General features: G+C 47.3%; 1 protein-coding gene across 3 annotated transcripts in view; it reads right to left on the bottom strand.

The window, feature by feature from the left end:
* The window catches only part of EVC2 (EvC ciliary complex subunit 2), a 329,045-nt gene that overhangs the window by 224,584 nt on the left and 77,336 nt on the right, over positions 1 to 27,125 (bottom strand). For all 3 annotated transcript variants that reach the window (XM_063923401.1, XM_063923393.1, XM_063923385.1), the window contains exon 4: positions 15,694 to 15,747. In XM_063923401.1, the coding sequence (XP_063779471.1) occupies positions 15,694 to 15,747 (54 nt within the window). The remainder of the gene's footprint in view (positions 1 to 15,693; positions 15,748 to 27,125) is intronic.

Below are 27,125 nucleotides of genomic sequence, written 5' to 3' on the forward strand. Positions count from 1 at the left end.
TGCCACGCTTGTTTATACAGTTACTGTTGCCGGGTTGTATTCAGTATACCGGCTGTTGGGATCCCGGCGCTCAGTATACCAGTGCCGGAATCCTGACACCTGGCATGCTGACAACTATTCTTCCTCTTGGGGGTCCATGACCCCCCTGGAGGAAGAATAGATAGCATGGCGCGCCGCTGTGCCAGCAAGGGGCTCATTTGCGCTCGCCCAGCTGCTGGCATGCCAGCGGTCGGAATCCCGGCGCCGGTATACTGGGTGCCGGGATCCCGGCCGCCAGCATAACATACTACACCCACTGTTGCCATAACAGTGTGTGAGTGCGACACACAAATTTTGCAGTTATGTCTAACAAGGCAAACGGTCGCAAACAGTCAGAAACCCTATTATTGTTTTCATGTAAAATGTGCTCTGAGGGGTTATCTGCACAGGATGTTGTACAAGATGGGCTATGCGTTAATTGTTACACACCTCCTGGTCAGTCAACAACTCCTGTACCTACGCAGGAACCTCCCTGGGCTTCCTTTACACAATTATTGTGTACTGTGATGTACAGACTTACACTGATGGTATTTGCGTTTGACATGGTAGAATTTGCTCAGTTTCACTTGGCCTTTACAAAGACTGACTCTGGCCAAGTGGAATGGCCAGCCTCATCAGATCAAAGGCAGATAATAACTCTGACTCCGGAGGTTCACCTATCATTAACTTGGTAGCTCCACAGCAATCACCTAGACAGGGGTCGACCCTTCTGGATCCCGAATTGGGTGCTTCTCACTACAGATGCCAGCCTTTACAGTTAGGAAGCTGTAACCGAGCAACACTCATTTCAAGGGAAATTGAGCCTGGCAGAGTCTCAGTTATCAATAAATATACTGGAACTGAGAGCAGTATACAAAGCATTGACACTGGAATGCAGTATTCTCCAAGGCAGGCCTGTGCAAGTTCAATCCGACAACGCCACAACAGTGGCATATATCACTCACTAAGGCGGCACTTGCAGCAAGATGGCAATGCAAGAGGCAGCCAAAATACTAAAATGGGCCTCACATCATCTCTGGCCAGATCAGCAGTGTTCATACCAGGCCTCCTCAACTCGGAAGCAAACTTCCTTAGTCGTCAAAATGTGCACGAGGGCGAATGGGCTCCCCACCCAGAAGTGTGTAGACAGATGGGGCAGGCCAGATGTGGATCTGACGGCCTCACATCACAACCACAAAGTCCCAGTATACAGATCAAGGTCACAGGATCCACAAGCGGCATTTGTGGACGCTCTAGCAGTACAATGGACCTTTCATTTACCATATGTATTTCCCCCAATATCCCTTCTACCAAGAGTAATAAGGAAATTCAATCAAGAAGGAGAAAACCTCGTTCTGATAGCCACAGCGTTGCCTAGAGGCACTGGTTCCCCAGCCTACAGAGTTTCTCAATAGGGCAACCCCTTCAACTTCCTCAGCAATGGGACTTTCTATTTCAAGGGCCATGTCTACATGCAGATTTGAAATGGCTTTCTTTGATGGCATGGCTCTTGAATCATCCATTTTAAGAGCAAAAGTATATTTAACCTCTGTAATTCAAACAATGTTTTAGGCACGCAAGCATGCTTCAGCACGGATACATTATAGAGTATAGCATACTTATTTCACATGGGGTGCTTCTAATCACTACAATGCAACAATGGGGTATATTCAATTGCTATCGAAACTGCCGGCTTGTCGGAAAGACGGCAGTTTCCAACTGATTTAGGTCAGAAGGGTTTCCGACCTATTCAATAGGGGCTGTATTTCCTGACTGGATGGAAAATACGTAGATTTTCGGAATAGCCGTGGATCCACGTGCTTTTGTTGGAAACGCTGCCAAATCCGACGCGTTTTTGCCCCGTTTCTGACAATCTTAAATTGACTTTATAAAAAGTTGGCTTGAGGAGGGGAGATGGGGGAGCGGGGCGGCGGGCTATAGGGGCAGCAGGGCACATAATAGGCAGGGACCTCTATAGATAGATGGGCGTCCCCCCAGCCAGCCTCCTCTCTCCCAGCAGCGATTGGCGTTTCCCCGGGCAGGCTCCTCTCTCCCGGTAGCGAATGACAGCAGCAGCACGGACGGGACACCGGGAACGGCCAATTTCGACAGTCGGATTTGGCCACTCATTGAATAGTGAAAGGATACGACTTGATTTAAATATACCCCTATGTTTAAAGTATAAAGAAAACTTGCTATTCTTCAAAGAGGTTGTGTCACACGACAGAGGCGGCGTTCGCCGCGCTTACCCCTGCGTGCTTGCTGGTCTGTGTTGCGGCCTTCGGTGGTCCACGGGCTCCGGCGTCTGGCTGGCGCTTGCTCCCGGCGGTTCTCCGGGACAGGGGCGCCGCCATGACACCCGGCATCACGTGGGTGGGGAGCAGGTGACGTCATCAGACTGTTCCGCCAATCCAGCGGAGGCGGGAGATTCAAAGTCAGACGCCGGGCAGAGCCTCGGTGCCTGAGTATTGTCTCTTTTCTGAAGTGGATGCCAGAGCTCCCGTACGCAGTGTGTCTCCCAGCAGCTATACTCCTTTGCACCTAGCATTCAGGGTGCCTTCCTGCAGCACAGTCTCCAGTGATCCGAGCAACTAGTGTGTTCCTCTGCAGTGCAGTTGCCAGCGCTCCCTGGATTCAGCAAGGCCTGCGGGCCGAACCAACCTTAGTGCTTCCAGCGTTCAGTGTCCTTAAACACCGCTCACCAATTCTTCAGTGTTATTTACCATCGCTCACAAGTTCTTCATTCATCAGTGTCCTTAAACACCGCTCACCAATTCTTCAGTGTTATTTACCATCGCTCACAAGTTCTTCATTCATCAGTGTCCTTAAACACCGCTCACCAATTCTTCAGTGTTATTTACCATCGCTCACAAGTTCTTCATTCATTAGTGTCTTTAAACACCGCTCACCAATTCTTCAGTGTCATTTACCATCGCTCACAAGTTCCTCATTCGTCAGTGTCTTTAAATACCGCTCACCAATTCGTCATTTACCATCGCTCACAAGTTCTTAATTCATCGGTGTCTTTAAAACATTGTTCACCAATTCTTCAGTGTCATTTACCATCGCTCACAAGTTCTTCATTCTTCAGTGTCTTTAAACATCGCTCACAAATTCTTCAGTGTCCTTCATCATTGCTCATGAATTCTTCAGTAACTTTTTGACATTGCCTACAAGTTCACGTTCTTTCATGTGCCGCTGTATTGCTCCCTTTCTTTAATGAAGTTCCTCAGCATTCTTTTACCAAACCTAACTAATAGAGTCTTGTATGAGGAAATCCTATATCCGACCATCCCTGCTCCGACCCACCTGTGGTTCCTATTCCCGACCATCGGAAGAACCCCCGAGTCCACAAAATCCCCAACCCAGGTCAGTGACAGTATACTCAGGCCCCATGGACCCGGGGGATCGGAACCCAGGGGCAAGCGCCATACAGGATCTGGTTTCCCGAGTTCAAAGTCAGGAGACGGCACAAAGCCAAGTGATGCAGTATCTCCAGGAGTTATCTTGTCGGCTGGATCAAATTCAGGCTTCTCTGGCTTCAGTAGTCCCTGCTCCAGTTCCAGTACCCGCTCCAGTAGTTATCCCTGGTAATGTTCAATCCTTGCCCGGAACCAGGTCACGCCTTCAGCTCCCCACTTCCTCTCGCTATAACGGGAATCCAAAGAATTGCCATGGTTTTCTCAACCAATGCGAGGTACATTTTGAACTTCTCTCACACAACTTCCCCACAGATCGGTCCAAGGTGGCATGCATTATTTCCTTGCTTGAAGGTTCAGCGTTGGATTGGGTGTCTCCGTTATGGGAGCGTTCTGACCCGTTGGTGTCCAGTTACACCAACTTTATCACGTCATTCCGTAGGATCTTCGATGAGCCCGGCAGAACGACCGCTGCTACTTCGGATTTGCTCCGAGTCCGACAAGGCTCCCGTTCAGTGGGACAGTATGTGATTAATTTCCAAACCATAGCTTCGGAACTGCGCTGGAATAATGATGCTCTCCGGGCCGCTTTCTGGAATGGGCTCTCTGACCGTCTAAAGGACGAACTGATCACTAGGGACTTGCCAGATTCCTTAGAAGAGTTGATCTCACTCTGTGTAAAGGTGGATCTTCGTATGCAGGAACGAGGTGGTGAACGTAGTCGGACTGAACGATCCAGAGTCCGGTCTCTCCCGACTAAGCAAACGATCACTCCAAGTCCAGACAAACCTATGCAAATTAATCGATCTCGGCTGTCCCTGGAAGAACGACAGCGCCGTTGTGAGGGTAGACTCTGTCTCAACTGTGGAGCTGCGGATCACTTTCTCAAGTTTTGTAAGTCCCGTACGGGAAACGGGCAGTCCTAGCTTGTTCCGGAGTAGTCGAGTTAGGGGTTACATCTAAACCTTCTCCGACAGTGGACTGTTTACTCTTCGTGTCCTTGTTTTCTGGGTCTTTAGCCAAACCTGTTAAGGCCCTGCTGGACTCCGGGGCTGCAGGGAATTTTATTTTTCTTTCTTGCGTTCAAAAACTGGGTTTACAGTTACAACCCGTCGAACGACCTATTACGTTGACTGCCATCAATGGTACCCAAATTTCTAATGGTCTTATTTCAAGTCGCACAGTGCCAATCAAACTGCAGGTTGGAGTTCTACATCAAGAACATCTGGAGTTCCTAGTGATTCGGAAAATGCCACACGATTTGGTTCTTGGTCTTCCTTGGCTTAAAGTACACAACCCTCACGTCGACTGGAAGTCGTCACAAATAGTATCTTGGAGTTCATTCTGTCATTCTAATTGTCTCACTCCTGTTTATCCACTCCGTGTATCTTCCAAGTCGGATGAGGAGCTCATTCCGGAGGCCTATCGGGAGTTCGCAGACGTGTTTTCGGAACAGGCGGCCAATCAGTTACCACCCCATAGACTGTCCCATTGAGCTCATCCCAGGGAAGATGCCACCCGGGGGCGCATTTATCCTTTGTCATTGCCCGAGACCCAAGCCATGTCGGACTATATCAAGTCTAATCTGCAGAAAGGATTCATTCGCCCCTCTACTTCCCCGGCGGGAGCAGGCTTCTTCTTTGTGAAGAAGAAGGACGGAGGGTTGAGGCCATGCATTGACTACCGCGGCTTAAATGAGATCACCATTAAGAACAAATATCCTTTGCCGCTCATCACGGAACTATTTGATAGGGTTCGCGGAGCCCATGTCTTCACGAAGCTCGACTTAAGGGGAGCTTATAATTTGATTCGTATTCGACAGGGGGACGAATGGAAGACGGCCTTCAATACCAGGGACGGGCATTACGAATATCTGGTAATGCCGTTTGGACTCAGTAATGCCCCTGCCGTCTTCCAAGGTTTTGTGAATGAAATCTTCCGAGATATGTTATACCTAAGTGTAGTGGTATACTTGGATGACATTCTGATATTTTCTAAGAATCTCACGGAACATAGAATTCAGGTCAAGGAGGTACTTCTTCGTCTATGAAGGAATCATCTCTACGGTAAGATCTCCAAATGTACCTTTGAGGTTCCTTCAATTCCATTTCTTGGTTACGTCATCTCAGGTACGGAGCTTCGCATGGATCCGGAAAAACTCACTGCTATTCGGGACTGGACTCAGCCTCTTTCTTTGAAAGCGGTACAAAGGTTTCTGGGTTTTGCGAATTACTACCGGAAATTCATAAAGGGATTCTCTACCATTGTGGCACCTATTACTGCTCTAACCAAAAAGGGGTCTGACCCAAGTCACTGGTCTTCTGAAGCTGTAGCAGCGTTCGCTCAGTTGAAAGCAGCCTTTATGTCCGCTCCGGTACTCCAGCAACCGAATTTTTCAAAACCATTCTTCTTGGAGGTCGATGCTTCCTCGGTCGGCATCGGTGCCATGCTCTCACAGTACTCCTCTGACGGGAAGTTGCATCCATGTGGTTTCCATTCTCGCAAGCTCTCTCCTGCTGAACGAAACTACACCATCGGAGATCAGGAACTCTTGGCAATAAAATCTGCCCTGGAAGAATGGAGATATCTATTGGAAGGTGCTAAACACCTAATTACGATTTATACCGATCACAAGAACTTGCTGTATCTCAAGACAGCCCAGTGCTTGAATCCCCGTCAAGCTAGATGAGCGCTCTTCTTCACTCGATTCTCATTTGTCATTAAGTACCGGTCCGGGATGCTTAACACCAAAGCTGATGCTTTATCTCGATCCTTGACGGCTTCAGATGAGGAGAACCCCATTGGAAAGGCTTTGATTCTCAGTCCAGTTTCTATTTCAGCAGCTCCCACCGCTCTGGGTCCTCCTCCTGGGTGTCAAAGTCGAAAAATATTGTAATGCATACATCATGTACAAACCACCCACACATGCCCGCTGCGCGTGCACTTGTTCCGCCGTGCGTGCACATATCCACAATTTGCGTATGATCGCTCCCGCGATCCTGCGCGTGGTATGGGTATTTACGGCTGAGTTTGTGAGCGCATAGAGGGTTATCAGAACATTACATATTTAACCCAAATAGTGCACATTGTACACATAGCCCCCCTGCACCACATCAGCAAGTATCAACAGTTTAAATGATTTCAGGACTAAGGGATTCACCTTTGCATGATAGGAAGGGACAGACAAAGGTTATAGGGTGATGTCTAGTATCCAGCTGTAGGGTATTTTAAGGGTAACATTCCGGTGTTAGTTAGAGGAAGATCGCAGGTTCCTGCGTATAGTTATGTGCAGAAGTAGAATATAGATATAAACTGTATTTACTGTCTATTATGTATGCGGCGGGAATCCAGAGGAGACCACCCACAAGAGCAGTTGGGAAAGACATCGCCCACCTTTTCAAATCAACCTATGACCTCTCCTGTAATGTAAAGATGCATCTCTGTGTCCAATAGACAAAGGGATTACAGTAACCATTGTATTGTTTATGGAAGTAGTGTATAAAAAGCCTGTTGCTGCCTGGCCGGTCAGAAGACTCTGAACGCTATCTACCTGATGAACGGAGGACTGGTCCAGGTTGCGCAAGCGAATATTCTCACGTATGTACATTGACTGTAGCCATTATTCTGTTGTAGATTTATCTTGTTAGCCTTGTAGTGTATAACTTGTATTGTTATCCCCTTTCAAATAATCCACTGTGGCGTTAGAACCCAGCGGTTAACTACAAATCGGTGTTGTGTCCTCTTTTCCCTGCTAGGGTTTTAAGCGTATTACATTACCTAACTGTATAAGGTTTAAGTGTATTGATAAGGTGTGTATGCACTGCGGGTACTTTATACCGTCAGAGTTGCGTAAGGTTTAAGGTGTAACATCATTACAGTGCTTTGCGGCACAAGGTTTAGAGTGTAAGAATAACATTGCATTACATTACGAATAAGGTTTAAAGTTTATCAGAAGTGTGTGTGAGCGCTGTGTGTACTTTGTACCCCCAGCGCGGCGTTTGTACGCTAAGTACGTACACGGTACGGGACTCTGTACGCAAATAGCATGCGAAGTGCGTAGCGTGTGTATTAAGTCTAGCGGCCACAGCGGCTCCACGGTAAAAGTGTATTTAGAGGTATAGCTTTATGATTTAAGATAATATCGACATTATCATGGGAGAATGTCTGTGCCAGCTAAATTCCGACCAAGGTTGTTGCAGTGGGCTCATATTTCCAAGTTTTCCGGTCATCCTGGAGTTCAAAAGATGTGAGAGTTTCTACGAAGATCTTACTGGTGGGACACTATGAAGAAGGATATTCAAAGTTATGTCAACTCATGTCCTCAGTGTGCTCAGCACAAAATTCTTCGTTTGCCTCCTGCGGGGTCGTTGCATCCACTGTCCATTCCTAAGAGGCCTTGGACCCATATCTCTATGGATTTTGTCACTGAATTGCCCCTCTCCAAGGGTCACAATACCGTCTGGGTAATTATTGACCGTTTCTCTAAGATGGCAGATTTTGTACCTTTGACCGGGTTACCATCAGCTCCCAAGTTGGCTTTGTTATTTATCCGGGAACATTTCCGCCAGCACGGGTTACCTCAGGAAATCGTCTCTGATCGGGGGGTACAGTTCACTGCAAGATTCTGGAGAGCCCTCTGTACAGTCTTACAAATAAAACTCAAGTTTTCATCCACTTACCATCCACAAACCAATGGGCAAACTGAACGCGTCAATCAAGATTTAGATACTTTTCTCCGTGTTTACCTCTCTCCCTCGCAAGATGATTGGGTGGAACTGTTGCCATGGGCCGAGTTTGCCCATAATCATCTGTACCACTCTTCGACCCCATTTTTCATTAATTATGGTTTTCATCCCCAAGTTCCAGAATTACCCATTTGTCCTCCGGAGGATGTTCCTGCTGCAGCCTCTACTCTCCGGCACTTCAGTAAAATTTGTAGTCGAGGTCCATGCTAACCTCAAGAGAGTCTCCAGCCGTTATAAGTTCTTTGCGGATAGGAAGCGACGAGCAGCTCCCCAATATAAGGTTGGTGACAGGGAATGGCTCTCTACCCGCAATCTTCAGTTAAGGGTGCCCACTATGAAGTTCGCTGCAAGGTTTATTGGTCCTTATCCCGTGTTACAAGTCCTGAACCCGGTTGTCTGTAAATTGGGATTGCCTTCCCACCTCCGGATACCAAATTCCTTCCATGTGTCTCTCCTTCGCCCCCTTATTTTAAACCGGTTCCATTCAAAATCCCCGAGGCCAACCTCTGCAGAGACTGAAGCTGGAACGGACTTTGAAATCAAAGCTATTCTTGAATCTCGTTATCTTCACAAGAATCTACAGTATTTGGTGGAGTGGAAAGGTTTTGGCCCCGAGGAGAGGAGCTGGGTCAAGGCTACGGAAGTTATGGCTCCCCGACTGGTGCGGATCTTCCATTCCAGACATCCAACAAAACCTGGGAAGTGTCCGGGGGCCACTCCTGGAGGAGGGGGTACTGTCACACGCCAGAGGCGGCGTTCGCCGCGCTTACCCCTGCGTGCTTGCTGGTCTGTGTTGCGGCCTCCGCCTTCGGTGGTCCACGGGCTCCGGTGTCTGGCTGGCACGGCTCCCGGCGGTTCTCCGGGGCAGGGGCGCCGCCATGACACCCGGCATCACGTGGGTGGGGAGCAGGTGACGTCATCAGACTGTTCCGCCAATCCAGCGGAGGCGGGAGATTCAAAGTCAGACGCCGGGCAGAGCCTCGGTGCCTGAGTATCGTCTCTTTTCTGAAGTGGATGCCAGAGCTCCCGTACGCAGTGTGTCTCCCAGCAGCTATACTCCTTTGCACCTAGCATTCAGGGTGCCTTCCTGCAGCACAGTCTCCAGTGATCCGAGCAACTAGTGTGTTCCTCTGCAGTGCAGTTGCCAGCGCTCCCTGGATTCAGCAAGGCATGCGGGCCGAACCAACCTTAGTGCTTCCAGCGTTCAGTGTCCTTAAACACCGCTCACCAATTCTTCAGTGTTATTTACCATCGCTCACAAGTTCTTCATTCATCAGTGTCCTTAAACACCGCTCACCAATTCTTCAGTGTTATTTACCATCGCTCACAAGTTTTTCATTCATCAGTGTCCTTAAACACCGCTCACCAATTCTTCAGTGTTATTTACCATCGCTCACAAGTTTTTCATTCATCAGTGTCCTTAAACACCGCTCACCAATTCTTCAGTGTTATTTACCATCGCTCACAAGTTCTTCATTCATCAGTGTCCTTAAACACCGCTCACCAATTCTTCAGTGTTATTTACCATCGCTCACAAGTTCTTCATTCATCAGTGTCCTTAAACACCGCTCACCAATTCTTCAGTGTTATTTACCATCGCTCACAAGTTCTTCATTCATCAGTGTCCTTAAACACCGCTCACCAATTCTTCAGTGTTATTTACCATCGCTCACAAGTTCTTCATTCTTCAGTGTCTTTAAACACTGCTCACCAATTCTTCAGTGTCATTTACCATCGCTCACAAGTTCCTCATTCGTCAGTGTCTTTAAATACCGCTCACCAATTCTTCAATGTCATTTACCATCGCTCACAAGTTCTTCATTCATCGGTGTCTTTAAAACATCGTTCACCAATTCTTCAGTGTCATTTACCATCGCTCACAAGTTCTTCATTCTTCAGTGTCTTTAAACATCGCTCACAAATTCTTCAGTGTCCTTCATCATTGCTCATGAATTCTTCAGTAACTTTTTGACATTGCCTACAAGTTCACGTTCTTTCATGTGCCGCTGTATTGCTCCCTTTCTTTAATAAAGTTCCTCAGCATTCTTTTACCAAACCTAACTAATAGAGTCTTGTATGAGGAAATCCTATATCCGACCATCCCTGCTCCGACCCACCTGTGGTTCCTATTCCCGACCATCGGAAGAACCCCCGAGTCCACAACATCCCCAACCCAGGTCAGTGACAGGTTGAATATAGGATTATGCCTTGCTTCTGTTAAAGTACATATTTTTGCTTAATCAATATAATTTCAGCAAAAATTTGTTACACTACCAGATAAACATAACTTTTTTTCAAGGTGTCATACATGTACAACCTCCATATGTATCCCCGGTAGCTACATGGGATCTCTCTGTAATATTGGATGCACTTCAAGAGACCCCTTTTGAACCTTTATAATCAGTGGACTTCAAATAGTTAACGGTTAAGGCATTATTTTTGTTAGCTATTGCCTCTGCCAGGAGGGTGTCGGACTTTGGATTTCTCTCCTGCCGTCCACCTTTCCAGATTTTTCATCATGACTGGGCAGGTCTACGGACTAGGCCTGGTTACCTTCCTGAAGTGGTCTCCAGGTACCACTTAAATCAAGAAATTGTAGCCCCGGCTTTTATTTCACAATATCTTTCAACAAAAGAATGGCCCTTGGATGTAGTACCTGCCTTACGTATCCACGTAGACCGAACCAGTTCTATCAGAAGATCTCTATTCATACTTTATAGATTTCACAAGCATGGCTGGCCAGCTATCAAACAGACGCAGGCCAGATGAATTAGAATGGTTTTTGCACAAGCATACAATCAAGTTGATTTGCCTTTCCCAATGTCAGTTTCTGCCCATGCTTCTGGATCTGTAGGACCCTCATAAGCAGTACACCATCTCCTGAGCAAATATGTAAGGCTACTATGTGGTCTTGCATTCACACGTTTCTAACATTCTACTCATTTGATAGCTTTGCATACCAGGATGCTTCCTTTAGACACAGGATTCTGTTATCCTCTCAGGCGCGTCCCCTCCCTTAAAAATACTGCTTTAGGACATCCCCGATGTTCTCCCTGTGGAGCCCTATGAAACCTGAAGAAGAAAACAAGAGTTATGGTTGATTTGCCTTTGTTAACTCTCTTTCTTCGAGGTTCATAGGGTCCACAGGGCGCACACCCTGATGCACATGGCCTCTCTAGGTTTTTGTGGCATTAGTCACTATTTCCTTTCCCCTGTCTGCGAGAATGAGTTCTTATGTGTACAATATCTTTCTTCTCTCCTATCCGCTTTCTGCTTTGGGCTTGTTAGCAAAACTGACCTGCCTGAGCATGGAGGCGGGGTTATATGGGAGAGGAGTCGAGCATTCTGGCTAGCCTGAAAGCTTAACTGTTGGTGGACCCTCTGAACCTCGAAGAAAGAGCGTCAACAAAGGTAAGTCTACCATAACGCTCATTATTTTGAAGGCAAAGGGTGGTCACACCAAATACTGATTAGATTTACATTTCTCTTCTGTTCACTTCTATTATTGAAAGCATTCTTTCTTTGCAGCATTTTTTCCACACCTGCATAAAACTTTTGCACAATATTGTATATGGCAGTGGTTCTCAAATAGTGTGCCATGGCAACCTGGGATGTCTTGGGGTACTTGCAAGGGGTGGCCTGGGTTTGTGGTCCAGGACAAATTCAAATTATTTATGGTCAATCAATGTAATAGACAAAACCAGTGCTTGTGGCTGTCAATCATAAAATATGGACAAACACAAGTGAATCCTGTCCCTCACCATATACCTGAGCCAAAGGATAACATATACACACAATTTACTTAATTTATTTATTTTTTCTCTGAATTTCTCAATAAGAAGCTTTTGGCGTAGGGGTGCCGCGAGAAGAATTCTGATACTCTAGGATGCCGTGACTCAAATAAATTTGGGAACCACAGGTACAGACGGAGCCACGCTCATCTTGGCTTCTCTACTGCGCCTAGGTGCACCATGGTTTATTAGCATAAACCTTTCATCTATTGTCCTCAGCTGCAATACAATACAGAGAGAACAATACAGCAGGGGATTAAGTCATTACAGCATGGGGATTAAGTCCGACTGCCTTGTTTTAATTAATCCTATTAAAGGCAAAATGAGCAGGGCTCCATCTGTATATGGTTTTTTTTTTTGTTCTATATTGGGGAACAATGATGTAGTCAGTATAGGTAAGACTAAAAATGAGCAGAACATGCTGGGAAATGTGGATGACCAACAGATGCCGAGCCACCTAAACTACTAATAATCTTAAATGAAATCTTTACCGCAAAAAATAAATCTAAAATGTATTACGCATTTATATATCTATATATAACCTTCCATCAATTTTAACATGGTCAGCGCCATGCCCTCTGGCAGAGAGAGGGGATTAGACACAACTGAATCACAGCACACAATTTAAACATAAACCCTCACTAAATATATAAAGCCTATAACTAACTAATTCTGCCTACGAATTAAAATCTGTATTGTGCTATTCTCCGAGTCAATCTGGGGAAACAATCCGGCTTAACAGATTTGAGAAAGCTTTGCAATATTACAGTAAATCCCGCTTCTTATGGGTGTCACAGGACTGGGAGTAAAGTGGTGGTTCTGCAAAGCAAGTTCATTGTATATTCATAGATTGTCTGTACATAGGTTTGAAAATAAGTGTCTTATGCCACAAGCTTCTATTTAAAATCCGCAGAAGCAGCCTTTGTTATCAAGAATAATTTATGGCATACACAAGTGCTTGCTGACTTAAAATGTAGATTTGTTAAAGAGCAAGTAAAGTCACTATTTCACATACAGTATATCAATGCATGTGTATTACCAACCATAGAAAAACAGATGTAATAAGCGTAAAGTCTCTACATAACTAAATAGGTCAACCACGGTTGCTTTCACCCTCTGCAGCAGGTGGCTTTATTAGGGGAAGGAACTTTGACAAAGCAGTGTGTAATGGTGAATTTATACACAGGGGGGGTAATTCCAAGTTGATCGCAGCAGGATTTTTGATAGCAATTGGGCAAAACCATGTGCACTGCAGGGGAGGCAGATATAACATGTGCAGAGAGAGTAAGATTTGGGTGGGTTATTTTGTTTCTGTGCAAGGTAAATACTGGCTGCTTTATTTGTACACTGCAAATTAGATTGCAGATTGAACACACCCCACCCAAATCTAACTCTCTCTGCACATGTTATATCTGCCTCCCCTGCAGTGCACATGGTTTTGCCCAATTGCTAACAAAAATCCTGCTGCGATCAACTTGGAATTACCCCCAGGGTCTTTTATGACCCAGCAGCTTAAATGTCTGCAGTCTCATTTATTTATTTGGGGGGGGGTTACATGTACCAAGTGGTGCTAGTAGAAATATTTTCTTAGTGGTAATGAGTGCCGAGAAATGGGTGTGGTCATGTGCTGTGAGGGGGCGTGGCCACATGCTGCTAGTGGGACTGGCTACATGACTAGCAGCGTGGCCACACAACAGACCCTTTTTTTTTGGGGGGGGGGGGATCTGGACTCTGAAGGCAAGGCTACAAATATATAGTAATGGCTCCAGTATAATAGAAATATATAGTGATATTTCCAGTATAATAGTAATATATAGTGATACCTCCAGTATAATAGAAATATACAGTAATGCCCCTAATTTAATAACAATATATAGTAATGCCTCCATTATAACAGGAAAATACAGCCACTGTCACACTCCCAGTAACCCTGACAAAGTGGGAGGAGCCGTCATGTTGCCTAGCACCATGGTCTTGTTGCTTTGAGGCACATTATAATTGTGGTAATCGCAAAATGTGTGGCAGGTGGTACTGCGTACCCGCTGCCAAATTATTAAGGGTACTCCGTACCCGAGCGTACCCGCATACTTGCACCGCTGCCTGTACCCAGACACTGATATTGAAATGGTGAGGTGATTTTTTTATTTTAATAGGGCTGCACTGGAAAAAAAAAGCCGTAGTGGTTGACGATCGTCAACCCAATGCAATTATCACGGGTTTAATTCAAAACATGCCTTAAAATGAGGTGGCAATAGTTGTTCTATAACCAATGTAACTATCATATGCACTGGGGGAGGAATTCACATGGGAGTGAAACAATAGCCCACCCATGAAGGAGAACCGGGCTTCCAGCTCTCCTTCATTTCATTCTGATGGATATTGATCCGGTTGGGTGATACAGCTGATCTTGCGATGGGTGGTATGACCCATGCCATTTCTGGAAGAAAGTGGGCTCAAGTAATGTGTAACTACCACAACAGGTGGGCAACACTTACCTGCCTAATTATAGCCAGTGGCTACAAAACATAAAAGGGAGGGTGGGAAGATCAATTGCAACCAGGCTGATCTGCTGCAGAAATGAGAATATAAAACCTCAACCCTGACCCCTCCCAACTGCACTACTATTGGCTTACCCTTTTCCCATAATCACCCTGACCATAACGGGATACGGTCATTAGGTCAACAGTCATTCGGTCGACAACTATTGGTCGACATGCTTAGGGCGACATGGTCACTAGGTTGACATGGTCATTAGGTTGTCATGAACAAGGTCGACATGTAAAAAGGTGACCTTTGGGTAAATGTATGAAGCAGTGAAAAGTGTGGAGAAGTGAGCCAGTGGAGAAGTTGCCCATGGCAACCAATCAGCTGCTCCGTACAATTGTATAGTATGCAAATTATAAATGTTACTTCAATGCTGATTGGTTTCCATGGGCAACTTCTCCACTGGCTCACTTCTCCACTCTTATCACTGCTTCATACATTTACCCCCTTATCCTTAAATAATTGAGCTGCACTGGTTTTATAGACATCCTGGGTGCAGACTATATCCCACAATTCTTTAACTTACCACCCAAATCATATCTCTTTTAGGGGGAGATGTACCAAATCTTGGAGAGAGATAAAGCACCAACCAATCAGCTCCTGTAATTTTTTCACACACGGCCTGTAAAATGGCAGTTAGAAGTGGACTGGTGTGTACTTTATCTATCTTCACTTTATCTCTCTCCAAGGTTTTAAACATCTCCTCCTGTGTCTGTTCTGGGTATTGTCCTTACCTCTCTGCAAGGGTGGGGTACATTTAAGGTGCATACACACTGAGCGCTTTTTACCCCTGCCCAGCAATGTCAGCGGGGGTGAACTGCTTTCCGTAGCGGGACACTATGGAAAGCCGTTCACCCCGCCGTTCATCTGCTGGTGATACAAGCAGATGAACGGCTGCCGCCAGCGATTAAGCGGGAGCGCGCATCAGCGCTCATCTCTGGGGCATACACACTGGGCGGCTTTGAGCTGAAAGCAGCTCAACACACCAAAGGTGACCTGCTGTCAGCTCAAAATCGCCCAGTGTGTATGAGCCTTAAGAGAGTATCTCAGGTGAGAAGATAACCAAGAACCAGGTATTTCCCAGCTGTACTCAATGCACCCATTACACCCACACCACGCCAGGGTGTCACCTCATACAGCAAGCATAAGACACTGAAAGGAGACTTAAATACTTACAGTTGCACATTTGTGGAATGTTACGCCACTGGAAGAAGATGGGACATCTCGGGGCTGTGAAAAGCAAAACATGGAAGAAAAATGACTACCTCTTTTACATAGAATAGGAAAAAGTGTCCCACTGTAGAATGATGCAGCATGGGATTTATCTATTTATTCACAGTTACTTATATAGCCCCTGCATATTCCTCAGCACTTATATAGTCAATCACACCACTCCTGCCCCAGTAGAGAATACAATCTATATTCCCTATCAGATGGATACACACAATCTAGGGTAAAGTAAGTAACCTACCAGTATGTTTTTGGAATGTGGGAGAAAACCGGAGCACCTAGAAGAAAACCCACTATGAGAACATACAAACTCTACACAGATTGTACATGGCCTAAGTGCTGTGAGGCAGTAATGCTAACTACTACGCTAGCCATGCTCATAAAAGTCTGTGGACTGATGCAGAATTTAACTGTCTCTCATTTGCAGATGGTGGTAAAACTTGGAAAGAGATGAGGAAAGAAGACAATCAATGTCTGAACAGTGCTGTGTAATATGTTAGCGCTATCTAAATGGAGGAAGATAATAAAGAGCAGAGACAAGATTTTGATGTTCTCAGTCGTGAGTAAAAAAAAAATTAGCTGTGCGGGGCTATTAAATACCAATCAACTTCTCAAATATAGACACTAGAACTAGTCTGGGTTTCACAATGTAAATATTCAAGGTTTTACAGCAGCTCTGTTCAACTACCCATGAAAGAAAGCAGTAGAAAATTAGTTATTGATTTTCACGGACGAGAACACAAATGATTTGCTTTGACAAGCGCACACATTATTTTAACCATGGATAAAAGGAAAAAAATGACTGCAGGTCTCTCTCAACCTGTTTTTCAAAGAGAAGCGGAGCAACTCTGTGGCAGAAAATGGAAGAAGGGTCGTCTATAGGCCTGCCTGTATACAATGATAATCAGACAGAAGAGACATACATTATCAGCTGGGACAGAAATAGACAACTGCGACAGTGTAGCTCACAGCACTTGGATTGTACACGTGTCGGGTACTTGTTTTTCCAGAGTGCCACTCTACGCACTTCATCAATTGTCGGTGTCGCAGTCTCATTACACTTCAGAGGTCATTTCTGAGTTTAAGTCAACTGAAGCATCTAGAACTAAACAATTCTCAAGAGCAGCCGCTACAAGGCTTTTCATGAATCCGCAACAAAGCCTCCAGTACCAACACTGCTATGCGGAGAGCAGTGACTGGAGATGAAGTTGGCTTCCTGTCCGTGGCCATTCAGCATGAATGCTCCCAAACCGCCGCAGGCAACTTCAATTCAGGGAAGGATAAGGCTCATCAGAAACGGAGTGAGCATTTGCCTACCCATTGGTGGTCATTCCGAGTTGATCGCTAGCTGCTTTCGTTCGCAGCGCACCGATCAGGCAAAAAACGGCACTTCTGCGCACGCGTGACGTACTATCACAACAGCCACAAGGTCTAGCGACGCTTTTCGGTCGCACTGCTGGCCGCAGAGTGATTGACAGGAAGTGGGTGTTTCTGGGAGGTAACTGACCGTTTTCGGGGAGTGTGTGGAAAAACGCAGGCGTGTCAGATACAAACGCAGGCGTGGCTGGCCGAACGCAGGGCGTGTTCGTGACGTCAAAATAGGAACTAAATAGTCTGTAGTGATCGCAAGCTAGGAGTAAGTCTGGAGCTACTCTGAAGCTGCACAAAATTATTTTGTAGCCGCTCTGCGATCCTTTCGTTCGCACTTCTGCTAAGCTAAGATACACTCCCAGAGGGCGGCAGCTTAGCGTTTGCACGGCTGCTAAAAGCAGCTAGCAAGCGAACAACTCGGAATGAGGGCCATTGTGCGTACAAGTTCATTTGCAGACACCATATTTTGAACTACAAGCAACAAAGCACAATTACAAGGTTTTAAGAATAAGAGTTTACATGTGAATAGGCCAGGTGCAGAGAGGGCTGCAACAATGCAAAGTGAATGTAGACATAACGGATAAGTGTGAAGGGGGAGGATATATACGACGTCAGCATCAACAATTTTAGTCATAAAAATTAGTAATGGGGCTGATTTATCAATGAGATTTATCATCCAAAACGAGTTTTAAAACTTGTTGCGTTTGATGAATGGTACTTCAGCCAATCAGCTCCATGCTGTCATTTATCAAACACATGACAGGAGCTGATTGGCTGGAGCACCATTCATCATATGCAACGAGTTTAAAAACTCATTGTGTATGATGAAGCTTATCAATAAATCAGCCCCACTGTCATCATTAGCTCCTATTTTTGTCACAACCGCTACTGCGAATGTATGCTGCCGGTTTCTGCAGTCATCTGCCTCAGGTTACACAGGATTGGCCGATGTTTTCACGATGCCAGGAAATCTGTGTCGGAAGATGCAGACCCTAGCTTCGGCTCATATACACTCACCGTTGCGGCTCCCACCTCACCCCCAAATGATCGCAGCATGCCTGGGGACACTGTGCTCGATCCCGCACACAGATCTGCACAGCGCAGCATCAACATATACACAGATCTCCCTACAGACCTAAATCAGAGTCCATGCCTTAAATACAGGCACAAGGAACTTCTCCCAAGGAAAAGCAGTCATTACGTCTGCATTTACAATGTCCACAATCATAATATTGACACTAAAATGTTGTTGAACTGTCAACATGGAACATGCCGACATACTCAGAATGCCGAAAGGTTTAGGCTGTAGGACGCGAGTGTTAAGGGCCCCATACACTAGAACGATATGTCTAGAGGCTGAAGTCAGGGCGATTTCCCTTGAACTCTCCCGGGAGCTTCCCGAGAGTGGTTCCAGACGATTCTAACCGATTTGGTAAATTTTGCATGCGATATATCGTACGCGATGCCAGCCATACCTGCGGGAACCGACATATCACGAGTGCAGCACTAGCGATCTGGAGGATCCGATGCTTACGGGGGCCGCACTTCGGATCGGATACACAGCGAAAATGCCAGATTTCACCCAATATATCGGCCCAAATTGGGCTGAAATTGGGCATAATCGCTCTAGTGCATGGGGCTCTTAAGGCTGCATAAAGGGAGGGTATGGGTTAGGTACTAAAGAAACAGCAAGGGTTAAGGGTGAGCAATACTACCACCAGAACCACCTCAGCAACAGCTGGAAGTCACCAGCAGCTTCACATGACAAATGTCAGCAATATATACCAAACCCCTACCAATAGACACAACTGATAACAGGACAAGCTTAAGTTGCTTGCTTCACTTACATGTGCATACCCTTACATACTACCGACGTGTATGGCCACCAGTCACCCCTCAATGCAGTAGGGTCCACAAGTTCAAGTTACTTTCAAATCAAAACATGGCGGAATGTTCTACGTTTCAGAAATAAGGTAAAACGCATTTTTATGCAGAACTTGGATTCCTACTCAACTCTATATAGCAGTTCCTTACTGCCCAAATGGGTGCTGCCTTCCATACTGGTCAAATGTACTGTAGTATGGTAGAAATATGGCAAATCGGATCCCCCTCAGGGCAAGAATGTCGTCAAAACTCTGAAAATGGCATGGTCTGCAATCGGGACGCATTTGCACCTTTCGTACAAAGCCACGGATCTTCTGTGAGCATTTCCTGAAGATCTGAATACCAGGCCCTTCGAGGCCAATCTGGAACAATGAGTATTGTCTGCACTCTTTTTCGTCTTATGATTCTCAATATTTTTGAGATGAGCGGAAGAGGAGGGAACACATAGACCGGCTGAAACACCCATGGTGTCACCAGGGTGTCCACCGCTACTGCCTGAGGGTCCCTTGACCTGGCACAATACCTCCGAAGCTTCTTGTTGAGGCGAGACGCCCTCATGTCTATTTGAGGAAGTCCCCAATGACTTGTTATCTCTGCAAAAACTTCTTGATGAAGTCCCCACTCTCCTGGATGGAGATCGTGTCTGCTTAGGAAGTCTGCTTCCCAGTTGTCCACTCCCGGAATGAAGACAGCTGACAGAGCGCTTAAGTGATTTTCCGCCCAGCGAAGAATCCTGGTGGCTTCCGCCATTGCCACTCTGCTCCTTGTCCCGCCTTGGCGGTTTACATGAGCCACGGCTGTGACGTTGTCTGATTGAATCAGAACCGGTAGGTCGCGAAGAAGATTCTCCGCTTGTCGTAGGCCGTTGTATATGGCCCTCAACTCCAGTACGTTGATGTGTAGACAAGCCTCCTGGCTTGACCAGAGTCCCTGAAAATGTCTTCCTTGTGTGACTGCTCCCCATCCTCAGAGGCTCGCATCCGTGGTCATCAGAACCCAGTCTTGAATACCGAACCTGCGACCCTCGAGAAGGTGAGCACTCTGCAGCCACCACAGGAGAGAGACCCTGGCCCTGGGGGACAAGCTTATTTTCTGATGCATTTGTAGATGGGACCCCGACCACTTGTCCAGAAGGTCCCACTGAAATGTCCTCGCATGGAACCTGCCGAAGGGGATGGCCTCGTAGGCCGCCACCATTTTTCCCAGTACTCGAGTGCATTGATGGACTGACACTCTTTTTGGTTTTAGCAGGTCCCTGACCATGTTCTGGAGTTCCTGGGCTTTTTCCACTGGGAGAAAAACCCTCTTCTGTTCCGTGTCCAGAATCATGCCTAAGAAAGATAGCCGAGTCGTTGGAATCAACTGTGACTTTGGTAGATTTAGAATCCAGCCGTGCTGCTGCAGCACTCTCAAGGAGAGCGACACGCTTTTCAGCAATTGATCGCTCGATCTCGCTTTTATCAGGAGATCGTCCAAGTACGGGATAATTGTGACTCCCTGCCTGCGCAGGAGCACCATCATCTCCGCCATTACCTTGGTGAAAATCGGGGCCGTGGAAAGCCCAAACGGCAACGTCTGAAACTGGTAATGACAGTCCTGTACAGCGAATCTCAGGTACGCCTGATGAGGAGGATATATGGGGACATGAAGGTATGTATCCTTTATGTCTAGTGACACCATAAAATCCCCCCCTTCCAGGCTGGAGATAACTGCCCGGAGCGATTCCATCTTGAATTTGAACTTTTTTAAGTACAGGTTTAGGGATTTTAGATTCAGAATGGGTCTGACCGAGCCATCCGGTTTCGGGACCACAAACAGGGTTGAATAGTACCCTTTCACCTGTTGGACCAGGGGAACCTTGATAATCACTTGCTGTTGATACAACTTATGAACTGCAGCTAAACTATTTCCCTCTCTGGGGGAGAAGCTGGCAAAGCCGACTTGAAAAATCGGCGAGGAGGCACCTCTTCGAATTCCAGTTTGTAGCCTTGGGATATAATTTCCATCGCCCAAGGATCCACGTCTGACAGAACCCAGACCTGGCTGAAGAGTCGAAGACGTGCCCCCACCGGCGCGGACTCCCTCAGTGGAGCCCCAGCGTCATGCGGTGGATTTAGTAGAAGCCAGGGAGGACTTCTGCTCCTGGGAACTAGCCGTAGCAGGCATTCTTTTCCCTCTACCCTTACCTCTGGCGAGGAAGGAAGAGCCCCGACCTCTTCTGGACTTATGCGACCGAAAGGATTGCATCTGATATTGTGGTGTTTTCTTTTGCTGTGGGGGAACATAAGGCAAAAAAATAAGATTTTACTTACCGGTAAATCTATTTCTCGTAGTCCGTAGTGGATGCTGGGGACTCCGTAAGGACCATGGGGAATAGACTGGCTCCGCAGGAGACAGGGCACTTTAAGAAAGAATCTGGATACTGGTGTGCTCTGGCTCCTCCCTCTATGTCCCTCCTCCAGACCTCAGTTAGAGAAACTGTGCCCGGAAGAGCTGACAGTACAAGGAAAGGATTTTAGAATCCAGGGTAAGACTCATACCAGTCACACCAATCACACCGTATAACTTGTGATAAACTTAGCCAGTTAACAGTATAAACAACAACGGAGCATCAGATCAACCCTGATGCAACCACAACATAACCCTTATTTAAGCAATAACTATATACAAGTATTGCAGAAGAAGTCCGCAATTGGGACGGGCGCCCAGCATCCACTACGGACTACGGACTTCCTTGTGGAGTGGGCTTTTACTGATTTTGGAAGCGGCAATCCAGCCGCAGAATGAGCCTGCTGAATCGTGTTACAGATCCAGCGAGCAATAGTTTGCTTTGAAGCAGGAGCACCCAGCTTGTTGGATGCATACAGGATAAACAGCGACTCAGTTTTCCTGACTCTAGCCGTTCTGGCTACATAAACCTTCAAAGCCCTGACCACATCTAGTAACTCGGAATCCTCCAAGTCACGAGTAGCCACAGGCACCACAATAGGTTGGTTCATATGAAAAGATGACACCACTTTTGGCAGAAATTGTGGACGGGTCCGCAATTCTGCCCTGTCCATATGGAAAACCAGATAGGGGCTTTTATGTGACAAAGCCGCTAATTCTGACACACGCCTAGCTGTAGCCAAGGCTAATAGCATGACCACCTTCCACGTGAGGAATTTTAACTCCACGGTTTTGAGTGGCTCAAACCAGTGAGACTTCAGGAAACTCAACACCACGTTAAGATCCCAAGGTGCCACTGGAGGCACAAAAGGGGGCTGAATATGCAGCACTCCCTTTACAAACGTCTGAACTTCAGGTAGAGAAGCCAGTTCTTTTTTAAAGAAAATGGATAGGGCCGAAATCTGGACTTTAATGGAACCCAATTTCAGGCCCAAGGTCACTCCCGACTGTAGGAAGTGAAGGAAACGGCCCAGCTGGAATTCCTCCGTAGCGGCATTCCTGGCCTCACACCAAGCAACATATTTTCGCCATATACGGTGATAATGTTTAGCCGTCACGTCCTTCCTAGCCTTTATCAGCGTAGGAATAACCTCAACCGGAATGCCTTTTTTTGCTAGGATCCGGCGTTCAACCGCCATGCCGTCAAACGCCGCCACGGTAAGTCTTGGAACAGACAGGGCCCCTGTTGCAACAAGTCCTGTCTTAGAGGCAGTGGCCATGGGTCCTCTGTGAGCATTTCTTGCAGATCTGGATACCAAGTCCTTCTTGGCCAATCCAGAACAATGAGTATTGTTCTCACTCCTCTTTTTCTTATGATTCTCAGCACCTTGGTTATGAGAGGAAGAGGAGGAAATACATAAACCGGCTGGAACACCCACGGTGTCACTAGTGCGTCTACAGCTATCGCCTGAGGGTCTCTTGACCTGGCGCAATACCTCTGTAGCTTTTTGTTGAGGCGGGATGCCATCATGTCCACCTGTGGCAGTTCCCACCGACTTGCAATCTGCGTGAAGACTTCTTGATGAAGTCCCCACTCTCCCGGGTGGAGGTCGTGCCTGCTGAGGAAGTCTGCTTCCCAGTTGTCCACTCCCGGAATGAACACTGCTGACAGTGCTCTTACGTGATTCTCCGCCCAGCGAAGAATTCTGGTAGCTTCCGCCATGGCCACCCTGCTCCTTGTGCCGCCTTGGCGGTTTACATGAGCCACTGCGGTGATGTTGTCTGACTGAATCAGCACCGATTGGTCGCGAAGCAGGGTCTCCTCTGCAGCCACCACAGGAGAGACACCCTGCCCCTGGGGATAGGGTGATCAGCCGATGCATCTGTAGATGTGATCCGGACCACTTGTCCAACAGATCCCATTGAAAGGTCCTTGCATGGAACCTGCCAAAGGGAATGGCCTCGTATGATGCCACCATCTTTCCCAGGACTCGCGTGCAGTGATGCACCGACACCAGTTTTGGTTTTAATAGGTCTCTGACCAGTGTCATAAGCTCCTGAGCTTTCTCCATCGGGAGATAAACCCTCTTCTGGTCTGTGTCGAGAATCATGCCCAGGAAGGGCAGACGAGTCGTAGGAATCAACTGCGACTTTGGAATATTTAGAATCCAGCCGTGCTGTTGTCCCGAGAGCGTGCTACGCTGATCAGCAACTGCTCTCTGGACCTCGCCTTTATGAGGAGATCGTCCAAGTATGGGATAATTGTGACCCCTTGCTTTCGCAGGAGCACCATTATTTCCGCCATTACCTTGGTAAATATTCTCGGTGCCGTGGAGAGACCAAACGGCAATGTCTGGAATTGGTAATGACAATCCTGTACCACAAATCTGAGGTACGCCTGATGAGGTGGATAAATGGGGACATGAAGGTATGCATCCTTTATGTCCAGAGACACCATAAAATCCCCCCCTTCCAGGCTTGCGATGACCGCTCTGAGCGATTCCATCTTGAACTTGAACCTTTTCAGGTATATGTTCAGGGATTTTAAATTCAATATGGGTCTGACCGAACCGTCCGGTTTCGGTACCACAAACATGGTCGAATAATAACCCTTTCCTCGTTGAAGGAGGGGAACCTTGACCACCACCTGTTGAAGATACAATTTGTGAATTGCAGCTAACACTATTTCCCTCTCTAAGGGGGAAGCTGGCAGGGCCGATTTGAGGTATCGGTGAGGGGGCATCTCTTCGAATTCCAGCTTGTATCCCTGAGACACAATCTCTAGTGCCCAGGGATCCACCTGGGAGTGAACCCACTTGTGGCTGAAATTTCGGAGACGCGCTCCCACCGGGCCTAGCTCCGCCTGTGAAGCCCCAGCGTCATGTGGTGGATTTAGTGGAAGCCGGGGAGGACTTCTGTTCCTTGGAACTAGCTGTGTTGTGCAGCTTCTTTCCTCTGCCCCTGCCTCTGGCAAGAAAGGACGCACCTCGGACTTTCTTGCCTTTTTGTGATCGAAAGGACTGCATTTGGTAATACGGTGTTTTCTTAGGTTGTGAGGGAACATATGGCAAAAAATTTGACTTTCCAGCAGTAGCTGTGGAGACCAGGTCCGAGAGACCCTCCCCAAACAACTCCTCACCCTTGTAAGGTAAAACCTCCATGTGCCTTTTTGAGTCGGCATCGCCTGTCCATTGCCGAGTCCACAGGACCCTTCTGGCAGAAATCGACATTGCATTTATTCTAGAGCCCAGAAGGCTAATGTCTCTTTGAGCATCTCTCATATATAGGACAGCGTCTTTTATATGCCCCAGGGTCATTAATATAGTATCCTTGTCCAAGGTATCAAGTTCCTCAGATAAGGTATCCGTCCATGCTGCTACAGCACTACACACCCAGGTCGACGCAATTGCCGGCCTTAGTAAGGTACCTGAATGTATATAAATGGACTTCAGGGTACCCTCTTGCTTCCTATCCGCAGCATCTTTTAGGGTGGCCGTATCCTGTGACAGCAGGGCTACCCTCTTGGATAAGCGTGTGAGAGCTTTGTCCACCCTAGGGGAGGATTCCCAGCGTAACCTGTCCGCTGGCGGGAAGGGATACGCCATAAGCATCCGTTTGGAAATCTGCAGTTTTTTATCTGGAGATTCCCAAGCCTTTTCACATAACTCATTTAGCTCATGTGAAGGGGGAAAGGTCACCACCTGCCTTTTTTCCCCATACATATGAACCCTCTTGTCAGGGACTGGGATTTCCTCTGTGATGTGCAACACATCCTTTATTGCTATAATCATATAACGGATGGCTTTAGCCAATTTAGGCTGTAACTTTGCATCATCGCCATCGACACTGGAGTCAGAATCCGTGTCGATATCTGTGTCAACAATTTGGGATAGTGGGCGCTTCTGAGACCCTGACGGCCTCTGCGACATAGGATCAGGCATGGGCTGAGACCCCGACTGTCCTAAGGTTTCAGCTTTATCCAACCTTTTATGCAAGGAATTAACATTATCATTTAAAACCTTCCACATATCCATCCAATCAGGTGTCGGCACCGTCGGCGGCGACCCCACATTCATTTGCTCCCGCTCTGCTTCCACATAGCCTTCCTCGTCCAACATGTCGACACAAGCGTACCGACACACCACACACACACACACACACACACACACACACACACACACACACACACACACACAGGGGATGCTCTTTTTGAAGACAGTTCCCCCACAAGGCCTTTTGGAGAGACAGAGAGAGAGTATGCCAGCACACACCCCTGCGCTATATGTCCCAGGAATCACACAGTAACTTAGTGTTAACCCAGTAGCTGCTGTATATAATGTTTTTGCGCCTAATTTATGTGCCCCCCCTCTCTTTTTACCCTCTTCTACCGTGAATCTGCAGGGCAGAGCCTGGGGAGCTTCCTCTCAGCGGAGCTGTGGAGAGAAAATGGCGCTGGTGAGTGCTGAGGAAGAAGCCCCGCCCCCTCAGCGGCGGGCTTCTGTCCCGCGTTTCTGTGTAAAATTATGGCGGGGGCTCATGCATATATACAGTGCCCAACTGTATATATGCCCAACTTTTGCCAAGAGGTCCTAATTGCTGCCCAGGGCGCCCCCCCCCCCCCCCCCCCTGCGCCCTGCACCCTACAGTGACCGGAGTATGTGGGTTTAATGTGGGAGCAATGGCGCACAGCTGCAGTGCTGTGCGCTACCTCAGTTTGAAGACTGGAGTCTTCTGCCACCGATTTTGAAGTCTTCTTGCTTCTTTCACCCGGCTTCTGTCTTCCGGCTCTGCGAGGGGGATGGCGGAGCGGCTCCGGGATCGGACGACAAAGGGTGAGATCCTGTGTACGATCCCTCTGGAGCTAATGGTGTCCAGTAGCCTAAGAAGCAGGACCTATCTTCAGTGAGTAGGGCTGCTTCTCTCCCCTCAGTCCCACGCTGCAGAGAGTCTGTTGCCAGCAGATCTCTCTGAAAATAAAAAAACCTAACAAAATACTTTCTTATAGCAAGCTCAGGAGAGCTCACTAAATAGCACCCAGCTCGTCCGGGCACAGATTCAAACTGAGGTCTGGAGGAGGGACATAGAGGGAGGAGCCAGAGCACACCAGTATCCAAATTCTTTCTTAAAGTGCCCTGTCTCCTGCGGAGCCCGTCTATTCCCCATGGTTCTTACGGAGTCCCCAGGATCCACTAGGACGTTAGAGAAAGAAGATTTACCCGCGGTAGCCGTGGAAACCAGGTCCGCGAGACCCTCCCCAAATAAGACCTCACCCTTGTAAGGTAAAACTTCCATATTTCTCTATGAGTCGGCATCACCCGTCCATTGGCGGGTCCACAGGGCTCGCCTAGCAGAAATAGCCATGGCGTTGGCTCTTAAACCTAACAACCCAACGTCTCTCGTAGCGTCTCTCATATATAAGGCTGCGTCTTTAATGTGACCCAAGGTCAATAAAATGCTCTCCCTATCTAGGGTGTCAATGTCAGATGACAAGTTATCTGCCCATGCTGCTACTGCGCTACATACCCATGCCGACGCTACTGCCGGTCTGAGCAAGGCACCCGTATGTGTATAAATTGATTTTAAGGTAGTTTCCTGTCTGCGATCAGCAGGATCCTTGAGGGCTGCAGTGTCCGGAGATGGTAGCGCCACCTTTTTGGACAAGCGCGTTAAAGCTTTGTCCACCCTGGGCGAGGATTCCCACCATAACCTGTCCTGCGCGGGGAAAGGGTACGCCA

The sequence above is a fragment of the Pseudophryne corroboree genome, chromosome 1, assembly GCF_028390025.1.
Source record: "Pseudophryne corroboree isolate aPseCor3 chromosome 1, aPseCor3.hap2, whole genome shotgun sequence".
Lineage (NCBI taxonomy): Eukaryota > Metazoa > Chordata > Amphibia > Anura > Myobatrachidae > Pseudophryne > Pseudophryne corroboree.